At 36.0% G+C, this 22,328-nt stretch overlaps 1 protein-coding gene across 1 annotated transcript; it reads right to left on the bottom strand.

The window, feature by feature from the left end:
* Positions 1 to 10,913: 10,913 nt before the first annotated feature.
* On the bottom strand, positions 10,914 to 12,583 carry LOC130458497 (transcription initiation factor TFIID subunit 7). Its single transcript, XM_056824536.1, has one exon. It carries the CDS (start codon positions 12,415 to 12,417, stop codon positions 11,335 to 11,337), a length of 1,083 nt encoding a protein of 360 aa, XP_056680514.1. The 5' UTR covers positions 12,418 to 12,583; the 3' UTR covers positions 10,914 to 11,334.
* Positions 12,584 to 22,328: the final 9,745 nt, after the last annotated feature.

Genomic DNA, 22,328 nt, shown 5'->3' on the forward strand with positions numbered 1-22,328 from the left:
CAGGTGAGCTAGCAGTTTTTTGAGTTCTCTCAGCTTCTGTTCTCTCACTGGAATCCTGGGTTTTTTCTTCTTGCCCCTCCCCCTCATGAACTGCTCCTTGCTCCACTGGATCCGATTTCTCTCTTTTACAAATTCCTCCCCTCAGTAGCTAGTGAATAAACCTTCATAGATGAGGCAAGATTTGATGTGGATCACAAAAGATGGATGGGAGTTAGATGTTACAATTAAAATTATTTCAAGAGACTATTTTGGGTAAGAAATATCAGTTTATTAACTTTATCAGTTCATTGGTTAAGCCAGCATCATATCCAATAAAGGGACACAGGTCAATGGCCCTCTCTAATGACCAGAGACTCCAAAACTTGGTCAAGTAATTCAATGAGTTTTATTTAGGAGCTCAATATTCAGCCTTTGAACATCTCAAGATATCTCTAATTGATAGATAGTTAATTAAGAGATGGTCCATCAATAAAGGGGAACACATACACAGAACTCTTTGTCTCCTTTGTTTCTGAACCAAATTCTGTTTAAAAAAAAGAGGAAGACATTATTTGGGATTTCTATGGACAAAGAAAATGCAAAAAGCAGTAAACTGGATGAAATCTCTGACCCCGTTCCTAGACACAAGAATATACAGTAATTCTCCCTAATAGACAAGAATTAAGACTTTTCTACTCCAGGACCCCAATATAAGAATTAGTACAGAATGATTAGCAGCAAACATTGGTGTAAAACTCTAGATCCCTAGGCTACAGATTAGTCCAACCCATGACACTGTCTTCATCAACACCAAGCCATAATGATATGAACTAGCCAAGAACTTGAGACAACTAGAAACAAATCTAAAAATACCAGCTTAAAGAAAATGAAGCTAAATCAGGTTGATGTAGGAGGTGTCAATGAAAGGGGAGGAAAGTAGAAAGGACATGGTTTTCCTGGGTTTATTACCCCAAAGAGTCCTTCAAAAAAAATGCTTCCACTTCATGGAAATGGGTTATCTTTTTATGTTTTATTTTATTTTAATTTTTTACCCTATCCATCATGCTTTTTATTAACTTAAATACAGTTGGAGCTTAATACATGTCTATTTTCATGAACTATATTAAATGCTATATTGAGTAGAACCATGAAACCACCATTTCCTTTCCTTGATTGTTTTGATCTTCATTGATCAAAATTATACACATACTTTTACCATGTGTTCATACATACATACTCAAATATAAATGACCAAACATAGATATTCTTCAATGTGGTTCTTTGACCCAGGGTAGATGTGGAGAGTCCTTTCTCCTTTCCAATTTATAAAGACTTGTGACATCCATATATCTCTTAAAGGGAAAGAGGGAGACTAGAGCTATTGAAGAGGATGCTAAAAAATAAAAGCATTGAATTGATTAAAAATATGTTTTAGATCCTTCAAGAATGATCTAAAAAATTCTGAGTTTTTATCTGTATTATGGAATACACTCATAAATAAATATATTTTATAGTACAAAGAGTCAGATTTCATGTGTAAATAATCAAAAGGAAAGCCTTTCTGAGTATAAAAATTTAAATGCTGATTTGTTTTCAGGATTTTTTTTTAAGATCCAGTACACACTATTAGTCTCAAAGACTTTTATCCTGCTATCAGGACTAGCAATTATATTTGTATGGGGAGTAGAAAGACAGACTGAGATAAATAGAGATAGAGATACAGAGAAAAACAGATAGAGGAGACAGAGACTACAGTATAAACAAACTAGGAATGAAATTTGAAGGCATACAGTGGATAATGTTTACCATGCATATTTGTATGCATATTTTAAACTGTATTTTACATCACATACTATATATCATAGTAGTTATCAGGTATTAAAATTATATATACTTTTGACATATTTGTGTATATACAAACATGTATACCGACATACATATGAATTATTACATATGTATGTGTCCATGTATGTATATCTATATAGGTAGATATAGGGTTATCTTTTTAAAGGCAGTCCTAAATAAAAAATGTTTAATTTTTGTTAAAATTCTCATTATGAATTTGACACATATTAACTCACCAATTCATTATCCTAAGGATAGTAGAAAAAAGTATTACCTATAAAACCATGAAGCTCAATTATATACTGTATATTATAGTGTTTCTTAAAGTGCATATGAAATTCCAGAGGCAGGAGTTCCAGTTTAGTGGTTCATTCATAATGATGGCCTCAGGGGGTTCATGGTAAAAAATTCTATAATGGCATCTTACGTAATAAATAATTGACTGGTTAAGTTACAAACATATCTTTCTTCTGTGACAAGAAGGATGTGCAGATTTGAAACCTTATATATATTTAGAGCTTTTGAAGGCAAACTTTATCACTGTAGTTATTGTGCACACAATAAATTAATCTAAAAGACTGAGGACCCATATGCCCAAAAATATTGGGTCCCATATGTGCAAAAGTATTTTGAACAGCCTTTTAAATTTTTTTCTTCATTTAATGTTTATTTTTTTAAATATTTTTCCATGTTTACATGATTCATTTTCTTTCCTTCCTCACTCCAAGAGCTGACAAGCAATTCCCTTGGGTTAGAGCAGCTCTTTTAATGATGGCAAAGAACTTGGAACTAAGAGAGTACCCATCTATTAGGGAATGGCTGAACAAGCTATGGTATACGAATGTAATGGTATACTATTGTCCTGTAAGAAATGATGAAAGAGAGGGTTTCAGAAAAGCCTATGAAGAGTTATATGAACTGGTACAGAGTGAAGTAAGTTAGCCCTGGGGAACAAATTATAAAGAAACCACAATATTGTAAAAATAACATTGAAAGATTTAGGAGTTCTAATGAACACAATGACCAACCACAATTCCCAAAGACTTGCTGTCTACCTCCAAATTGAGAAATAGATCAAAGTACATTTTCGTTTTTTCCTCTTCTTTTTTTGTCATGGCTAATGTTTTGCTTAAATGCATACATATATATGTATATATATTATATAATGCATATTTGTATCAAGTTTTGTTTTTCTTGTCCTTTCAATGAGTAGGGGAAGAGGAGGTAGGATGAAAAGAATTTGAAATTTAAAATTTAAAAAAATTTAAGATAATGTCATGAGTAGTATATTAAATTAGCCTGGCAGTTCACTACACATTTTTTGTTGTTGAAAGGAAATCACAGAATCAAAAATATTGGGAATCACATAATGAATATGAAGTTGCCATGAAGAGCCAGCAAAATCTGAGTTCAAGTATCATTTATGACATATACTTGGCTATGTGACTCTTAGCAAGTCATTCAACTTCAGTAAATCTATACTAAGTGGCAGAGAAGGTCTGATCTGCACTGAACAAGGGCTCCTCATTGGCAGCTTCCTATCCTAATGAAGTTATAGGTCTAGCACCATTCAAGAATTAAATTTAACAAAACAGTAACAAAACTGCCCTATCTGTATCACCCTTTGGGACTTCTGTTCTCTTTGAGGTGTTTTTAAATCATTCAATTAACAAACTTTTAATTGCTCACTCTTTGCCAAGTACTACATGTAACCCAGGCTTCTTTAAGCGTGTCCAATCTTAACATGGAACAAATCTTATAGAACCTTTGAACAGGCTCCATTTTAGACAAACTGGACATGCTCAAAGCCCGTTTCAAAACCAGTTCCAGGTCAAAACTAGATAGGCTCAGATAAGCCTGGGCTATATGTGTTAATGTATCATTAACACTCTTCTTTTCTTTTTCCTCTTTTTCTTTTTGCATCTCTGTCATTATTTAATACTTTCTCCCAAAGAAAACACTATCCTCTCCATCCCAGCAAAAGTTCTTCCCTGTTTAACAAATAAGTAGAGTTAAACAAAACAAATCCACAGATTTGTAGTGTTTGAAAATGTGTATCTCATTCTATACTTTTCTTTTATTACCTGTCTGCCAAAGTGTGGGCAGCATCCCTCATCTGTCTCCTAAAGTCATGATTAATCATTGCATTCATCTTAAGTCTTTAATGGTTGTTTTCTAATCAAAGTCCTTTTGTCTAAAGTTTATTTTCTCCCTGAATTGGGACAAAAAAAGAAGGGTTTTTTTTTGTTTGTTTTGTATTTAAAACCAGTTATGAATTATTTTATACTAAAACTTCACAGGGTTATCTTTTACATGGAATCCATAAATGTCTTATGGAAGAGGCAGTTTGTATAAGTGGAAAAATAATTAATGGGGAGTCAGGAAGTCAGAAAACCTGCTTCTAACCCTAATTCTGACTAGAATTAGCCAAGGGCTTTAACCAAATCACTTACCCTCTCTCTGGGTATCAGTTTCTTCAATTAAAAAAAAAAACTGAAGCCCTTACCTTCTATCTTGGAATTAATACTAAGTTTAAGTTCCAAAGCAGAAGAGTAGTAACAGCTAGTAAATGAAGGTTAAGAGCCATGCCCATGCAGCTAGGAAGTGTCTGAGGTGAGATTTTAATCCAGGACTTCAAATTTATGAACCAGGTTCTCAGTCCACTGAGTCACCTAGCTGTCCCCAGTTTTCTCAGTTGTTAAGGATAGATTTTAGCTCAGGTATTTTCTAAGAAATGTTTCTGCTCTAAAATTCTATGTATGTAAAAGAGTTATCATCTTAACATGAATAATACCATTGGTATTAAAATTCATTCCAAATACATTGTGAAAAATATTGGAATGAAACGTTTTTAATATGGACTTGATATCTTTAAAAAATTCAGAACTAACATAGATATATGACATTCCAAAAGTGTTAATGCATACCTGGTACATGACCAAAAACCAATGGCTAAGTAATCAAAGAATATTACTATATACCTCTTTATCCAACAAGTTTTCAAATGGCATGATGAACTTAAATCATTTGGTTCTTCTTTACATTAATCTACAACTCTCATAACTATGGACAATGCTCCTTTGCCAATCTTTTAATTACAGAGAGTGTTGTGCTCTATTTCTCCATCCAGTGACATTATGGAGCTAGTATAATATTATGAGAAATATTTTTCTCTGGCAGAGATGCATATTCAAGTCAAGGAGTTATCTTAATCTCAATCTCAAGGTCATACACATCTCATTCCTACTAATTAACATAGAAGAGAAATGAACATCTATTTTGGTGACAGTGATGGGCTTTGAACCTAACTGAAGAAGATAGGTCAACTTAAAGCAAATGAAGAGTCTTGATTGCTAAAAAAGAGAAAACGGAGAACTTCATAGAGAACTAGATGAGTTGTATCTTACTTTTATTATTTTTTTAATTTTTTCATTTTTATTTAGAATATTTTCCCATGGCACATGATTTACAATCCCCCCTCCCCTGCTTTCTCCTTTCCCCTCCCAAAGCCTGCCATAGGGCAAACCTGCCATAGTCATAGCCACAAAAAAAAATATCAAGTAAGGAAGGCTCAGTAGGTCATATTTCCAATCTGGGACCCTACTCACCCTAATTAGTGACTGACGCTCTGAAAAATACTATTTCAGACAATTCCTGGCTATTTCATTTGATTTCCTCCTCTTTTGGACACCTCCTCACACTCTTTTATTGTACAGTCACTAGAGAGCCAATGGAAATTCTTGAGAAGCATTTCCTTCTGCCTCAGCCATAGAGGCTTTTGTTGCTATGGTGCTTTTAAAAGAGATTATTCCTCTCTTTGGCCTGCCAGCACATATTGATTCAGATAGGGGACATTATTTTACTGATTCTGTTCTAACTCATATATTATATCCAATTGGATATTATAATTCATATATTGTTTGGGGATAACTACCAAATTCCATATACCATATCATCCCCAAAGCTCAGGCCAAGTTGAAAGAATGAACAGAGAATTTAAAACTATGATTGGCATTGAGACACATTTAAAATGGCCTGAAATTCTCTCTCTGACCCTATTTTATCTTAGAAGCAGGCCTGGGGAGACCTACACATCTCATCATTTGAGATGCTTTTTTGACATCCACCTATATAGGCTAAGCCTTTCTCCCCTGCATATAAATCACTATTAGGGAGAGATACTTCTATTGCTTCCTATATACGGGAATTACAGCAGAAACTGCGTGAACTCCATGAACCTAGAATTGCAGTACAAGCAGGACCACTAGATTTTTCACTTCATGACCTGAACTCAAGAGACAAGGTGTATATAAAGAACTTCCAGCATACTGGAACAACTCAGCCTTCCTGGAAAGGGCCATTCCAAATATTGCTAACCACTCCAATATCTAAAAAATTGGAGGGGACTCTTGGATTCATTACTCACATGTAAAGAGAGCATCTTCTATTGAAACTAACTGATGATATCCTATCACATGAATTGGAGATAATAGTCCATAGACAAATGGATACTGTTTGGGGGAACACATTGAATTCCTGAATTTTTTTTTTAATTTTGTTATTGCTTTTCTTTTATTTTAATTAGATGATTTGATTCTTTTCCCTTTTTCTCATTTCTTGTACTTAAGGTACACACAATCAATACTAATTTTCTTTATTCTTCAATAATATAAGTTTATATATATATATATATATACATGCTAAAATATTAATGCATACCCCAAAAGCTTTAGACTATGGAAACCTGCCATGTATTGATAAATGTTATGGGACTGTGATTAATGATTGTGTCTGATTCTAGTAGAAGGGACCAAAGAGCCATTATACAGTGCCATGAAGCACAAGGTCAACAAGGACCAAACCAAATCCAGATGGGATTGATGCACTTCTAAGCCAATACAAAAGGACTTGAACCTTGTGTGAGACTCAAGGTTGCAACATTTGACATATGTTGAGACATAGGACTCCTTGTATCCACGTGTTTTGTGAAATACTCACAAACAAGTACTGAAGTTTGGCTATCACCCTGGTTCCCCCTATCCCTGAGAATGAATGTAAAATCAGACCAGAGAATGACACTTCCTTCCCTATCACACAAAAATCTAGTCCTTTTTTTCTCTTAGAGTATGGCAACTTTCTGTAGTCTTGGCTGCAGAAGGGTCAGTAAAATCTGCATTCTGTCCTACAGACTTGTGAGATAGAAATTATTTTAATTGGGCCCTAATACAAGGACCTGTTAGATATTTATTAAACCCTAATACAATGGCCTATTATAAATTTATTCTTATTTATTCAAAATTTTGTATGCATAGATTTTTGATTTTGAATTTTTCTTTGTTCTTGTTTTTGTTTTTTATAATTAACTCATACACCCCATAACTCAACCTTGCATCCTGAGCTGAACTGGATGTTTCTCAACACCCACTTCAGGGAGGATTGTATATTCATAAAAATTTTATTTTATATTTATATATTTAATATATTTATTTTATTTTAAAATATATTTTAATATATTTTATTCTTTGTTTCATATCATTATATTATTTATATATTTATTATATATAAAAATATTTATGCATATAAATATATATTATAGTTAAAATTTTGTTTGAGAAAAAAAAATTCTTCAAGGAAAGAAGCTTGCTAACTCCTAAAATCCAGAGAATGAACTGTTTTGCAGAAAGATGCCTGCAAAAACCTACACTACATCAAGAAGATCCAGAATGAACTTTGGGGTGTGGTTGATTGAACTGAAGGTTGACTGAACATTTATTTTGAATGTACACTCTTGTGCCAAAAGGGACTGCCCCCTAATTGGTTTTTGTCAATGCACTCAGCAAAACATTGGTCTGGAGGGAGTACCTTGCAGGCAAAGCTGTGCCAGGCTCAGGGCTCCAAATACAGGTGGCTGGGAGGTAGCTCCAGGAAAGAACAAAGGATGCAGCCTAGTTGCAGCAGGGGAGACACTCCATATTGCCACCTGCCCTTCTGGAGGTTTTGGCCTCAGGGCATATCCAGCTCTGCAAATTCAACTCAGCTGAGCTTAATCTCATCAAGCCTTCTGAGGTCCTAGAAATTCAAGCTCCAACACCCCTCCCCCACAGACCAGATCTCAAACTACACTTTAAAGAAGTGGTCATCAAAACAATTTGGTATTGGCTAAGAGACAGAAAGGTGGATCAGTGGAACAGACTTGGGTTAAGTGACCTCAGCAAGACAGTCTATGACAAGCCCAAAGATCCCAGCTTTTGGGACCAAAACCCACTATTTGATAAAAACTGCTGGGAAAATCAGAAGACAGTATGAGAGAAATTAGATTTGAATCAACATCTCCCACCCTACAGCAAGATAAACTCAGAATGGATGAATGACTTGAATATAAAGAAGGAAATTATAAGCAAATTAAGTGAACACAGAATAGTATACATATCAGACCTTTGGGAAAGGAAAGATTTTAAAACCAACCAAGAGCTAGGAAAAAAAATCACAAAATGTAAAATCAACCAATTCAACCAAAATTAGAAAGGAAGCAAGAAAATTGGGAAACAATCTTCATAAAAACCTCTGACAAAGGTTTAATTACTCAAATTTATAAAGAGCTAAACCAATTGTACAAAAAATCAAGCCATTCTCCAATTGATAAATGGGCAAAGGACATGAATAGGCAATTTTCAGTTAAAGAAATAAAAACTATTAATAAGCACATGAAGAAATGTTCTAAATCTATTATAATCAGAGAGATGCAAAAAAAAAAAACAACTCTGAGGTATCACCTCATACCTAGCAGATTGACTAACATGAGAGCAATGGAAAGTAATGAATGCTGGAGGGGATGTGGCAAAGTTGGAACAGTAATGCATTGCTGGTAGAGTTGTGAATTGATCCAACCATTCTGGAGGGCAATTTGGAACTATGCCCAAAGGGCGCTAAAACACTGTCTGCCTTTTGATCCAGTCAGAGCACTGCTGGGTTTGTACCCCAAAGAGGTAATAAGGAAAAAAACATGTACAAGAATATTCATAGCTGCACACTTTATGGTGGCCAAAAATTGGAAAATGAGGGGATGCCCTTCAATTGGAGAATGGCTGAACAAATTGTGGTATATGTTGGTGTTCAAAGGAATAATGAACTGGAGGAATTCCATGTGAACTGGAAAAACCTCCAGGAATTGATGAAAAGTGAAAGGAGCAGAACCAGGAGAACATTGTACACAGAGACTGATACACTGTGGTACGATTGAACGTAATGGACTTCTCCATTAGTGGCAATGCAGTGATCCTGAACAACTTTGAGGGATCCAGGAGAAAAAACACTATCCACATTCAGAGGAAAAATTGAGGCAGTAGAAACACAGAAGAAAAACAACTGCTTGATTACATGGGTCAAGAGGGATATGATTAGGGATGTAGACTCTGGGTCAACATCCTAGTGCAAACATCAACAACATGGAAGGACACATGTAATACCCAGTGAAATTGCGCATGAGCTACAGGAAGAGTGGGGGAGGTGAGGGAGGGAAATAATATGATTCTTGTAACCAAGGAATAATGTTCTAAATTGACTAAATAAAAAAAAATAAAGAAAAAAATTAGATGAAATTTTGTATGCACCTGTAGTTAGATTTTTGAGAGACAAGATGATTATGTTAAGTGATCACTTGGGGAGACTAGTCCACCAAACATCATCAGGGGGGATTGTGAATTTTAGATTTACTCCACCCTGCTTAGTCTTTAAAATTTTAGCAACCAGGAATGTATACACCACCACTTAAGGATTAAGTGTGGGGGAGGAATGTCTTTGACTGATGTGTGCTAACAAGTGACAGATCAGAAACAACTGACTGACCCCCTGGGCCATTCAAAGCCAAGTTTAAGCCACCATTGATACATGTAAGACATAGGAAGTGACATAGAGAACTGCCTTTATATTTTGCGTCACTTCCTGTGAGAGGGACTTGGCCTTGGAACTTGACCATGGAGGAGCTTGAGCCTGAGACCTGAGACTGCTCCCCTTGGAGGATCACGTGGTGAATGAAAAGACTGACTCCCCTTTCCTTGGCTTTTCTGGAGGCAAAAACCTCTGGAAAGGCCCATCTCTTTGGACTCCCTTTCCCTTGGTTTTGTGGAGTCGCTAGCCTCTGGAGAGACCCCTTGGCTGAGGCCTTTGAACTCTTGCTGGATTCAGACCAAGCCTGGGCAGCTATCCTTCCCTTTTTCCTCTCTCTTTCTCATTTTCAATTTCTTCCTTCTCTTGTAAATAAACCACCATAAATTTCCATTCTGACTTGTGTATATCTTTGGGATTTAGAATTTAAATCCTGGCAACCAAATTTAAAAAAAAAAAAAAATATATATATATATATATATTTTTTTTTATATATATATTCAGTCCAACCATAAAATTTACCCCTTAAAGGACCCACACAATGAAGAAGATTATTTTAGCATGTATGTGGAAAATGAATTCGAGAGGGAAGAAACTAGAAGCTGAGAAGTCAGTTAGGAAGATATTAAAATAATGGGCAGTGTATGTTATGCCTTATAAATGGGCAAGGGAAGACTGAAATAACAAGTTAGAATAATAAGAACCTAAATTAAGGTGGCAGCTATGCAAGTAAAGAGAAGGGTATGTATTGTAGTAAGCAAAGAAAGTGTGCAAAATGATTGGTAGGATCATGTGACACAGAATCACATGAGAGCCTGGGTCAAATTTTTTTTTTTTTTTTTTTTAGGGAAAGAAATAATTCTTTATTACAGTTGTAAAAACTGGATCACAGCATGAAAGATTAACTTGGAACTCTATTGTGTTTAAATTCAAGGTAGGTCAGAATTTAAACAGAAATCTATTTAATACCAGAAGAGAATAATATTTTTATCATTTGTGATGGAGAAATGAAAAATGTAGCCCTAAAAGTTGCCAAACAAGGTGTATCCCTCTCTATATAAAAATAGCTGTTTGTTAATGCACTGAACAACATTATTCAAGGAAAAATAGACAAATGCTCAGGAGAAAGCCACTTCTATTATAAACATGAATAGCTGTATATTAGTCGTTTTTATTTATGTGGGAGTTATCTACCACTACATATGTTTTGGTCTTCTATGTGTGAGAAGTTATCTGTAACAGTTGAGAACTTAAAATGTATACAAAACAAGCTTTCAGCATCTATCTTTGAATCTCCTTACAAGTGAGTTGGGTCTTTTATCACAAAACAATACAATTTTCTCAATATTTTTAAAGAAAGTTTTGGAATAAAAGTAGGAATATCTACAATTTAATCTACTAATCCCAAAACTCATACAACCAAACTTTTCTCACCTATGTCTTACTTAATAGTATATAAGTTGCTAGCAAATAAAAGGTGCCACAGAGATAAAATTCAAACTAGGCAACAGAAAAATGGTAAAATGTAAATAAAGTCAAATTTCCAGATGAATAATCTTCAAGCCAAAGGATGGAATGTGAACCATTTGCCAGTATGAGGGGAACAGTGAATTTATAGGCAGGGACTTATTTTTCCAGGAGTGATTCTAGCTGTTCCTCCAAAGAACTGAGCTGTTGCTTCTCTCGTTCTTCCTGTTGTTTGAGCTCATCCAGGACAGCCTGAAGACGAGTCTTGAGTGCCAGATTTTCAACTTTGATAATGAGATCTTCCTGTCGCTTTGCTCTCCCTTGAGTCTCCTGGAGTTTCCCTTTCATTATATCAATCTGCTTCTGAATTCCCATAACCATCTGATTTGTTTGCTCGTTTTCTTGGCGCTGTTCATCAGATTCATCAAGCTTGTCTTGTAGCTGCCTCTCTAGGTCTTCCTCAGTGTCAATGATGTTTATGTCTTCATCATCATGAGGATCTCTCTCATCTTCCTCTTCACTACTGCTGCTAATGTCATTAAATATCTCTCGAAGTTCATCATGTTCTGAGGAGCCATGGCCCTGCTTATGGCCACTCATTCCTGGAGAGGAAATATCTAGGCCTGCCAGGGAAACTTGGTTGTCTGCTTCCTTTGTTTCATCTTCTGCAATTACTTCCCACCGGGTACTGACAGCTTCTGCATCTGTACTTAGAAGCCTTTTTACTTCTTTTTCCACATCTGGTGATTCAATATATTTCTTCTTGGCTGTCTTACGGAACCTTCTCTTTCTGACATTCTTTAGTGGCAGAGTGATACCATGGTTCCAGATGAATTTTCTCTCCCTGTCTTTATCTTTTTTCTTACTTGCTTTTGGATCAGTAGTAGCAACTGGTTCTTCTGGAGGAGGGTAAAGATCCCCATCGACACTGCACACAAGCATCTGGCAGATATCTGCTGTCTTGTAAAAGGTTTTTTTATCTATGGTTTTCATGGATTCAGTAACACAGGGAAGGTCAACCACCTTAGCAGCTAATGGGGCACGATCCACTCGGACAATTCCATGACGTCCATCTGCATGTAATTCAATGGTCAACTTATCTTTCAGATTAACACTTCCAGATTGTATTGCCCTTCTCACAGTAGAAGCATATTCTGGGGGTAAGCGTAATATGAACTGGCTTTCCAGCTCATGGGGAGCATCTTCTTTGTTCTTGCTCATCTTTTGTTTTGTAACAGTCATTTCCTCTTGTCTTATTTCAGAGTAAATTTTTGTATCATTCAGAAGCTCTTTAAGAACTCCCACTTAGCTTCTCCTGCACCCTAGGCTGTGAGTTTAGGTTTCAACCCACTGCTTCAGCATATTCCAGATGTGAGGTAATCCTGGGCACACCTCAGTGTCCTCACCTCCACCTCCCACTACAGTACAGATCTTTCCACCATCCTACCTCTTCCCAGTTATATGGGCCTGGGTCAAAATTTTAAGGAGGGTTGGGGTCCCAACTGAAACCAGACTTCTTGCTGTGGCTTTTACAGGTAACTGTGATTTTCACCTTTCTATGAGATATCTGGCCCTTTGTGAGATGCCAGCTTGAGGAGAGAGAGACTTGAATAGGCTGCTGGCAGCTAGTTTGAAAACCAAAGAAAGATCCATGAAATCTCTTCTGGACCTAATTTGGACTTTATGTCTGGGATCTTGGACCATTTCTGGACTAGTTTGTGAGGTTCTGTTTGGGGGGAATAAGTTTGCCATTAGGATAGTATTAAGGGAAATTAGTTTGGAGATAAGATTAAGAAAGTTTCCTTCTCCTTTGTTACCCTCATTCCTAACCTATTTCCCCATCAATAAACCTAAAATATTTAGATATTTACCTCTTGTCTCTTCCCCTTAAACATTCCATATTAACAGTATATAAGATATATTATGGAAGTCAAACAGACAATTCATGGCAACTGACTAAATCTGGGAGATGGGAGAGAAGGAAGAGTTGAGGATAATCATTATACCTGGGAATTTTAACATATTTGTCAACTTTCTTTCAATCCTGATCTCCCAATTCTTTAATGTCTTCGATTTCTATGATCTGTTCCTCTACCAGCTTTAGCCACACATAAGGATTTTGACATTGTTGATCGCTCATCACATCACTGTTCCCCTTTCATGATCAAGATCTTAAATATTCCTTTATCCAATAATAACCTCCTATAATTTTTTCTTTCCTGGTATCTCATTCCTCTTAAACTTATCCTGTAAAAAAACTCACTAGACCCTACCATCTCCTGAAGTCATCATCCTAGATTTGTTCTCCTTTTCATAGAAAATCCATACATAATCTGTCTACCCTCATTACCTCTACTTCATTTCATTTAATTCACTTTCAATATGGCTTCTGATTTCATCACTCAAGTGAAATTTCTCTCTCCAAAGTTACCAATGATCAATAACTGTCAAATTTTGTGGTCTTTTTTCTATCCCTATCCTTCTTGACTTCTCCACAACATATAAACACTGTTAAGCACTCCATCCCCCTGAATAGCCCCGCTTCTCTGTGTCCCCCTGATAATTCTCTCTTTTGGTTCTCCTAACCTGTCAGACTGCTTGTTCTCAGTCACCTCAGTAAATGTAGATGTATACCAACACTCTGCTTTGATTTTGATTCTCTATCTATGCTCTCTATTAGTAACTGCAGTAGGTTCAAGCATCTAACAATTATATTATTTAAATAGCCTCCTAAACTAGTCCCTATGCCCCAAGAGCACAATTATTATCTCTATGCTGTATTCAAGGGGAGGTTAATTTCGATTAGAGGGGCTAATACTTTCAGTATAGAGAGGGGGAAAGAGTGGAGAGACCCCCTTTTTCAAAGTGGGGTTCAGGGGAGACAACTGATGTTTAAGGTTGGCTCAGGGAGAGGAGAGGGTATTTGAAGATTTCCCCCCTTCTGCCTTCCCTCCTTAGCTAAAGCTGCTTTCCCAGATTTGTTCTTGTCCCTCTTGTTCTCCCTCCACTCCTTGAGACCAAAGGGTCTCCCCTTGATCTGTTCACTCACACTCAGCTTAGGGAAAAGATAATTATTTTAATGTCAACTCAATTGGGGTAATACAAAGAATAACTAGAATGGAAAGAATGGGAGAGGAAAGTGGAGGAAAGAGGGTCCCTGTCTCTATCTAAAAACCTTTTCCCTCCATCCTCAAGTTTGGGAGGAACTCAGGCCTTGGCAGCCCGAGCCCCCTGAGAGAAATTCAAGTTGACTCACCTTGGGTTTGGCCCCTCAGCCACAGTTCAGACTCAGGGCAACAGGAGCTGACGTAAAATCAAACAGAGATTTAAGATGTCTTTCTCAGGTTTCTTTTCAATAGTCTTTTCAATTGGGAAATTTGGGGGGGAAAGATTTCCAGTCACCAACAGGAAAAGTGAGTAACCCTCAGGACAAAGTCGTTTTCAACCTTCTCTCGACTGAGAGCCCAACTCCTCTACCAGCCAGTGTCTTCTCCTCCTCAAGATTCCAATCCCTTGGAGCCCCTCCCCCATCAAGATGATCAGTTTCACACACTCTTCAGCCTGGCATTTTTTCTTTAGTGCCTGCTTCTGTCACAATGTAGATGGTTGCAGAAATATATATTTAGCCCCATCCAAAATTATCAACCACCTAATGCATGATTAAGAATTGACATCCTGAAGACAGATATCTCTTAATTCAGCATATTCAAGATAGATCTCACTCTTTCCCCCTCAAACTAATTTCTTTTCTAAACTTTCCCATTCTTGACAGAGGCATTCCCAGATTCAGAAATCCAATATTATCCTTGATTTCTTAATCTCCTTTATTCCTCACAGTTAATTTGTGGCTAAGTCTTATCATTTCCATCTCTATGGCATCTCTTATATCCCTTCTCTTCTTTCTACTCACATAGTCACCACTACTAGCTCAGATCCTCATCACTTCACACCTGAACTATTGTAAAAATTTCCTAAACTGGCCTCTGACTCAGGTATTTCCTCTCTTCAATCTATCTTCCACATAATTGCCAAGGTTATTTGCTTAAAGCTCAGGTCTGATCATGTCACTACACTACTGAATGAATTCCAGTGGTTCCAAATTATCTCTAGGGTCAAAAACAAACTCTTCTGTTCAGTTTTTAAGGCTCTTTATGATCTAGCTTCATCTTCTTCCTAGTTTTATTATATATCTTTCCAATTCACATGTTCTATGATCTAGTCAAACTATGTTTCCAGCTATTCCACATAGACAATAGTCTATTTCTCTTCTCTGTTATTGCACAGATTGGGTCTCATGCCTGGAATGTACTCCATATTCACCTCGGATTCCTAGAATCTCAAGTGTCTTTCAAAGCTCACCTTGGAATGTTACTTTCTGGGAACCTGTTCTCTCCCCCAAACTTCTATTGTTTTTCCTCCTCAAACAATCTTGAATCTACTTGGAACATATTTTGCATATACCTATTTGTGTACTTGCCATTTCCTCTGGTAGAATGTAATATACATAAAAGGATGTATGAAGTGTTCAGGGAAGATTAGCAATTCTGGTTTGAGGGCTTGCCTAGCCTTTTTGGGGGCTGCTTATCTTGATGTCAACTTGGCACTAAATTCTCAACTGTGGCTTGAAGAAGCTGTAGCATGTATAGCTGCCAGGTTGAAGGTAAGTTAGAGAGATGTCTAACTCAAGCACATAAAGACCTTCCCCTATCCCTGGGCAGAATGAGGGAATGAGAACAATTTGTTCCAGAGGCCATGAAGGAGGCTAAAACAGGTGCTGTGGAATGTTTAAAGCTTGGTCAGACATCAGAGATGCCAAGATCACCTATTTCAACCCAGGCCATCACCAGTCCTCCTGACTTTTGTCCTGTTACTGGATTCCAATGACCCTGGATGAAAGAAGGAGGCCAAGGACTTTGTGCAACTCTGTCTTGCTTAAGTTTAATTCATGTGCAAGTCAAGACATCACCCTCTGATGTCATTGGTCCTCTTCCAAACTGAAGGATGAGCAACAACAAGTTCTGTGAAGGGCAATTTCATTTTTGTCTTTGTATCTCTATCACTTAATATAGCAACTGTCACCTCCTAGTTGCTTAATAATTGTTTGTTGAGAGGGCAGCTGGGTTGCTCAGTGGATTGGGAGCCAGGCCTAGAGATGGGAGGTCCTAGGTTCAAATCTGGTCTCAGACACTTCCCAGCTGTGTGACCTTGGGCAAGTCACTTGACCCCCATTGCCTAGCCCTTACCACTCTTCTGTCTTGGAGCCAATCCACAGTATTGGCTCCAGGACAGAAGGTAAGAGTTTAAAAAAAATAAGTGTTTGTTGATTGATTCAGACATTGCATCACTAGGTGACTATAGGCATATTGGGCCCCTCTATCAAATCACAGAAGTAAAAAAGGAGAAGCAGGTTTATGGAGGATGAGTTATTTTTTTGGACTGCTTTTATCTGAGATGCCAATGATAAATCAATCTAAGCAGAGATTTCTAATAGCAAATAAAGGAGAATTGGAGTTCAGTAGAGAGATTAATATTAACCATACATAGACCTAGGAGTCATATGTATACAAATGATGATTGAACTTGTGAGATTTAATGAGGTAATCAAGGAATAAGGTATAATGAAAGAAGAGAACAGACTCCAGCATTGATCCTTTAGTGGCGGTCTTGGTTAGGGAGCAGCAAAAGGGTAAATGAACTAAAAAGGAGTGGCCATACTGATAGGAGGAGAACCAGAAAAGAAGAATGTCCCAAAAATCAAGGGACAGGAGACTATCCAATATGAGGGGCTATTCAACAGTCTCAAAAACTGAAGAGATAGCCAAGAGGAGGACAGAAAATTCCTTTGGATTTAGCAGTTAAGAGGTCCTCAGTAACAGTAGAGAGAACAGTTTCAGATGGGTTGAAAAAGTTAAAAGCCAGATTACATTACAAGGATTTGAAAAAATGAGTGAAGGATGAAGTAAAAATAATGAGAGTAGATAGCCTTTTTGAGGAGTGTTTCATTGTATTTAGAGTTAAAAGATATGTTAAAGGTCATTTAGTTCAATATCATTTTACAGATAGACTGAAGGCCTAGAGGTGATTGACTTGCTAAAAAATCACACAGTTGATAGACACCAGTGTATCCATCTTTTTCCACTATGACTTTCCATATCTCTAGCTTGTTCTGAACAAGTTAGAGCTAGCACTTTGTCAGGATCTTCAAGAACCTAAGGTTCCCTTCATGACAAGAGGAAACATTAGACAACAACTTTTGTAAAGGGAGACAAAATAGTTAATAAATGGAAACATTAAAGGATAATGGGATAGAGGGAAATACAGTTATCTATCATTACTCTGACTGAATGGGATGTACTCACTCATGAAATGGAAGAGGGTGGCAGAACAGATTAGAAAGAAAAACTCAACAATATATATTTGGGGGGGCGGCAAGGAACTTGCTTGAAAAATAAAGTCTCACTAAGAATTAAAATAAGAGTCTAGAACAAAATCTATTACATCTTGACTGAACTCAAAAAAACAAGGGTAGTAGTTTGATTCAAATAAAACAATAGTAAAAAGACAGAAAAAATAAACAGGGAAACTGCATTTTGTTAAAAGACAATGAATTTCAATATTTAACATATATGCATGAAATGACATAACATCTAAATCCTTAGAAGCAAAACAATATGATTACAAGTAGAAATAGTTGAACTTTACAATGAGGTACTTTGATACACCCCCTTTTGGCCTTACATAAATCTAAACAAAAAATAAATCAAAAGTTAATGTCCTGTATTGAATTTTAGAAAAGTTAGATATGATAGAGGTAGAAAGCATTATGAGATGCAGAATGGATAATTCTGAGTATATTAAATTGAAAAGGTTTTCTATAAATAAAATAAATATTTCCAAGTTTAGAAGGAAAGTAGAAAATTGGGAGGGAAATTTTCAGAGACAGTTTCTCAGATAGAGGTCTCATATCTAAAATATGAAGAGAACTTTGTCAAATTTTTGGAAATAAGAACCATCCCCTAATTGATACATAGGCAAAAGATATGAACAATTTGTTTTCAGATGAAGAAATCAAGGCCATATATAGACAAATGAAAATAATGCTCTAAATCACTACTGATTAGGTAAATTCAAATGCAAAGAATTCTGAGATGTCATCTTATCATCAGATTAGCTAAAATGGCAAATTTTGGAGGGTATTTGGAAAAATGAGTACACTAATGCACTGCTGGTAGAACTGTGAATCTATTGCGTCATTTTGGAGAGAAATTTGGAATCTTGCTCAGAGAGAAATAAAACTATGTATACTCTGTGACCCAGAAATTATTGCTGGGTTTGTTTCCCAAGGAGATCAGGGGAAATGGAAAAGAAACTATATGTTCCAAAGTATTTAAAGCAGTTGTCTTTGTGGTGGCAAATTGAGGAAATGTCCACCAAATGGGGAATGACTAAACAAATTGTGGTATATGATTGTGGTGGAGTACTATTGTATCATAAACAATTAGCAGATTAATTTTTTTAAACTTGGAAAGACCTATAAGATAATGGAGTAAAATATACAGAACCAAGAGATCATTCCATGCAGTTACAGATTTAATATTTGAAGAATCACTTTTGAATGTTCACCTCCAGAGAATGAACTGAAAAATGGAAACATGAAAGACATTATCTATTTATACATATCTGTTGGCCAAATGATGCCTTCTGTGGTGTGGTGAGAGGAGGGAGGGACTTAGATACCTAGAAATAAATTCCATTAATAAAAATTTTTTTAATCTTTTAACTCAGCTTTATAGTGGGCCTTCATAAAAATTAATTATATGTTAGGTTATAAAATTTTCAGAGCAAATGCAGCAGAACAGAAATATTATACATATTCTTTGCTGATCATAATACAATACAATTATATTAAATAAAAAGGCACTGGGAAAAAAGTATAAAGAATCACTTGGAAAATAAATAATGTAATCTTAAAGAATTGATGAATCAAAGAATAAATCATATAAATAACTAATAATGAGACAATTTATCTAAAATTTTAGACCAAATTTTTGACCAAAAAAGTCCTTAGGAAAAAAATTATATCTGTAAACATTTTCATTAACCAAAAAAAAAAGAAAGAAAGAAAGAAGAAAAGATAAACAAATCTGACACACAACTAAAAAACTTACAAAACCAAAATTTTCAAAAACTCAATCAAACTCCAAAAGAATACTATTAAAATTCAAGAACGGGATTAACAAAACTGAAAAGAAAAAATCCATTAAATTAAATAAATCTAGCAAAAATTTAAAAACCAATAAAATAGACAACTTATTAGTTTAAAAAAAAGGAAAAACAAATTACCAGTATTAAAAATGAAAACAGAAAATTCATAGTAAATGAAGATGAAATAGAGTATTACATCAGAAATAATTTGGCCCAATTATATGCCAATAAAACTGGAAAATGAAACAAATGAGTCTTTGCAAAAACATAAAATACCCAAATTAATAGAACAAGATGAAGAATTTAATTGAATCTGAAAGGAAGAAACTACACAAGTCATAAGTGAACTCTGAAAGAAAAAACATCCAAAACCAAATGGATTCAATAGTATTTTCTATCAACTATACAAAGAAATTTTTAAAAAAGAATACATAAACCATTTGTGAAAAGAGTAAAAGAATGTTCTAAAACAACTTATCACAAGGATTATATACAACAACCAGACTGTATTTATACTAGTAATATGTAGGCTTGGTTTAATATTAGGAAAATTAAAATTTTAATAAGCCATGTGAATACATTAAAAGATGCCCCAAAAGCTTTTTACAAAATACAACCACCATTTCTAGTTTTTTTTTAATGCTATGAAATATAGGAGCAAATGGTTCTTTTCTTAAAATAATAAAGACAATATGTCTAAAACTGAGTGTGAACAAGGAATTTGCCAAGGACAAGGGAAACCTGCAATTTGAAGAAAAATGTTTCTAGGGGGGCAAATGGAGCATTCAGGACTTGCGGGGGGATGGGAGAGTTCCATGAAGATTCAAAAGGAAAACTGTTGGCCAGAGAGAGATTTCTGGTCAGTCTTCTTGTCTGAGACTCTGGGAAAGAGCTGGATGAGAGAGATACTCTTCTCAACTCTTTTGCTTGACTACGCTGAATGAAGTTTCTTGCCCTAAACTGAAGACCACCTTGAACTATAATTTTCCCTTAGGGAAACTTAAGAGAGTTTTTGATCCAACCATCAAAAGTTTGCCATAGGAAATAGTTAGCAGGGATCTCCCTATTTTCCCTCTATGCTCTCTCCCTTCCTTTCAAGAAAATAAATTTGATAACTTTAGATTACAACAGAACTGACTCAGAGTCTATGTAATAGGAGGGGTTATCAATTCATCAAAAGAAGAAGGCTGTGAGAGGTGGACTGACTGCCTCCATTATAGCTGCCCAGCTTAGTGGAGGAAGAAGAAGTGCTACACAGAACTCAGTCCTCAAAAAACAGCTGCTTTCTGGTCCCTTCATCTTTCAAGTCCCTTCTCTCTCTATTACAAGAGCTAGCTTTATGCTTAAATGGAATATCTTAGTATTGTTTCCAACAAAATCAGGAATAAAACAGAAATAGTCTTTTGTGACCATTTCTACTTCACATGGTACCAGACATTCTCGACATAGCTATAAGATAAGAAAAGGAAATTATGTTAAAGCATAGATAATGAAGAAGCAAAATTATTCTTTTTCCTAATAGAATGATATTGTACTTAAAGAACCCTAGATAGTCAACTACAATGAACTGAAATTAACTAATTAAAGTTAAATGAAATTGCAGAAAAATAAATAAGTAACAAATAAAAGTAATAAACATTTTTAAAGAAAAAAAATCATTACACTGAAATCTTCCTATAACATAATTCACTATGTAACAAGTCTTTCATAAGATAAGCCCTTTGTCAGCATAAACTATTTCATTTTTTGTACTTGTACCCGTGTCTAACACATAGTAGGCATGTAATGAATGCTTATTCCTTTTTTGTGGCATTTAACATAAGGTTGACCAAGCTGGCACTGAGAGAAAGTGAGACAGAGAACGAAGTGACAGAGGCAGAAAGAGACAGAGACAGGCAGACAGAGAGATGCAGTGAGAGAGCTAGATATTGAAATCTACAGATCTAAATCTTTGGGTTTTTGTTAGCATTTGCTTAGATAAATGTTTTTACTCCCTAAGAATGCCTTTTGTGTAACTTGTGTCTGATGGACTGGAACTATAATGGCAAGAGTAGGTTATTCTCTCCCTTTGATAATGACCAGGGAAAGCAGTTTTTATTCCAAGTCTCTTTAAGAGTATTTGACTTCTAGATTGCAGTTACCTAACGAGCAGTAGAGAGATGTAATTGTAGTCTAATACCCTTCCTGAAACTGTACCAGCAAAAGAATAACTGCCCATTTACTGCTGTCCTGGCCCCCTGTTCTCCCCTGCTAGCCTATCTCTGAATCTGAATTGTTTCCAGGAAATACTTTTGGTACTAGAGCTGGACCCATCTTCAGTGATCATATAGTCTAGTCCCCTCATTTGACAGATGAGAAATCGAAGTAACCAACCCAAAGTCATGTGGGTAATAAATATCAGATAAGAAATTTGAACCCAGATTCTTCTTTTCTTTTTTCCCTTATGTCTTGCCTCAGAATCAATTCTTAAAAAAAAAATCCCTTACCTTTCATCTTAGAATCAATACTGTGTATTGGTTCTAAGGCAGAAGAGCAGTAAGGGCTAGGCAATGGGGGTCAAGTGACTTGCCCAAGATTACATAGCTAGGAAGTATCTGAGGTCAGATTTGAATCCAGGATCTCCAGTCTCTGGGCCACTCAGCTGCCCCCTCAGGATCAGTCCTAAGATAGAAAGGTAGCAAAGGCTAATTGGGATGAAATTACTTGATTAGGGTCACATAGCTAGGAAGTATCTGAATCCAAATTTGAACCAAGGTCCACCTGACTGGAGACCTGGTTTTCTATTCATTGTGTTACCTAGCTTCCCCTTCAGAGTTCTTTACACAACCCATCTGACAGAGCTTAAAATGCCATCCCTTCCTGTGCCCCTTAGCTATGTGTTTCTGTTCTAACCCTGACCCCACCGCCATTTCAGGGAGGATTAAGAAACATCTTCATATTTATCCCTC

The sequence above is a fragment of the Monodelphis domestica genome, chromosome 3 (assembly GCF_027887165.1).
Source record: "Monodelphis domestica isolate mMonDom1 chromosome 3, mMonDom1.pri, whole genome shotgun sequence".
Taxonomy (NCBI): Eukaryota; Metazoa; Chordata; class Mammalia; order Didelphimorphia; family Didelphidae; genus Monodelphis; species Monodelphis domestica.

Coding starts and splice junctions, on each gene's coding strand:
- LOC130458497 (XM_056824536.1), bottom strand. CDS start 12,417: ATGACTGTTACAAAACAAAAGATGAGCAAGAACAAAGAAGATGCTCCC.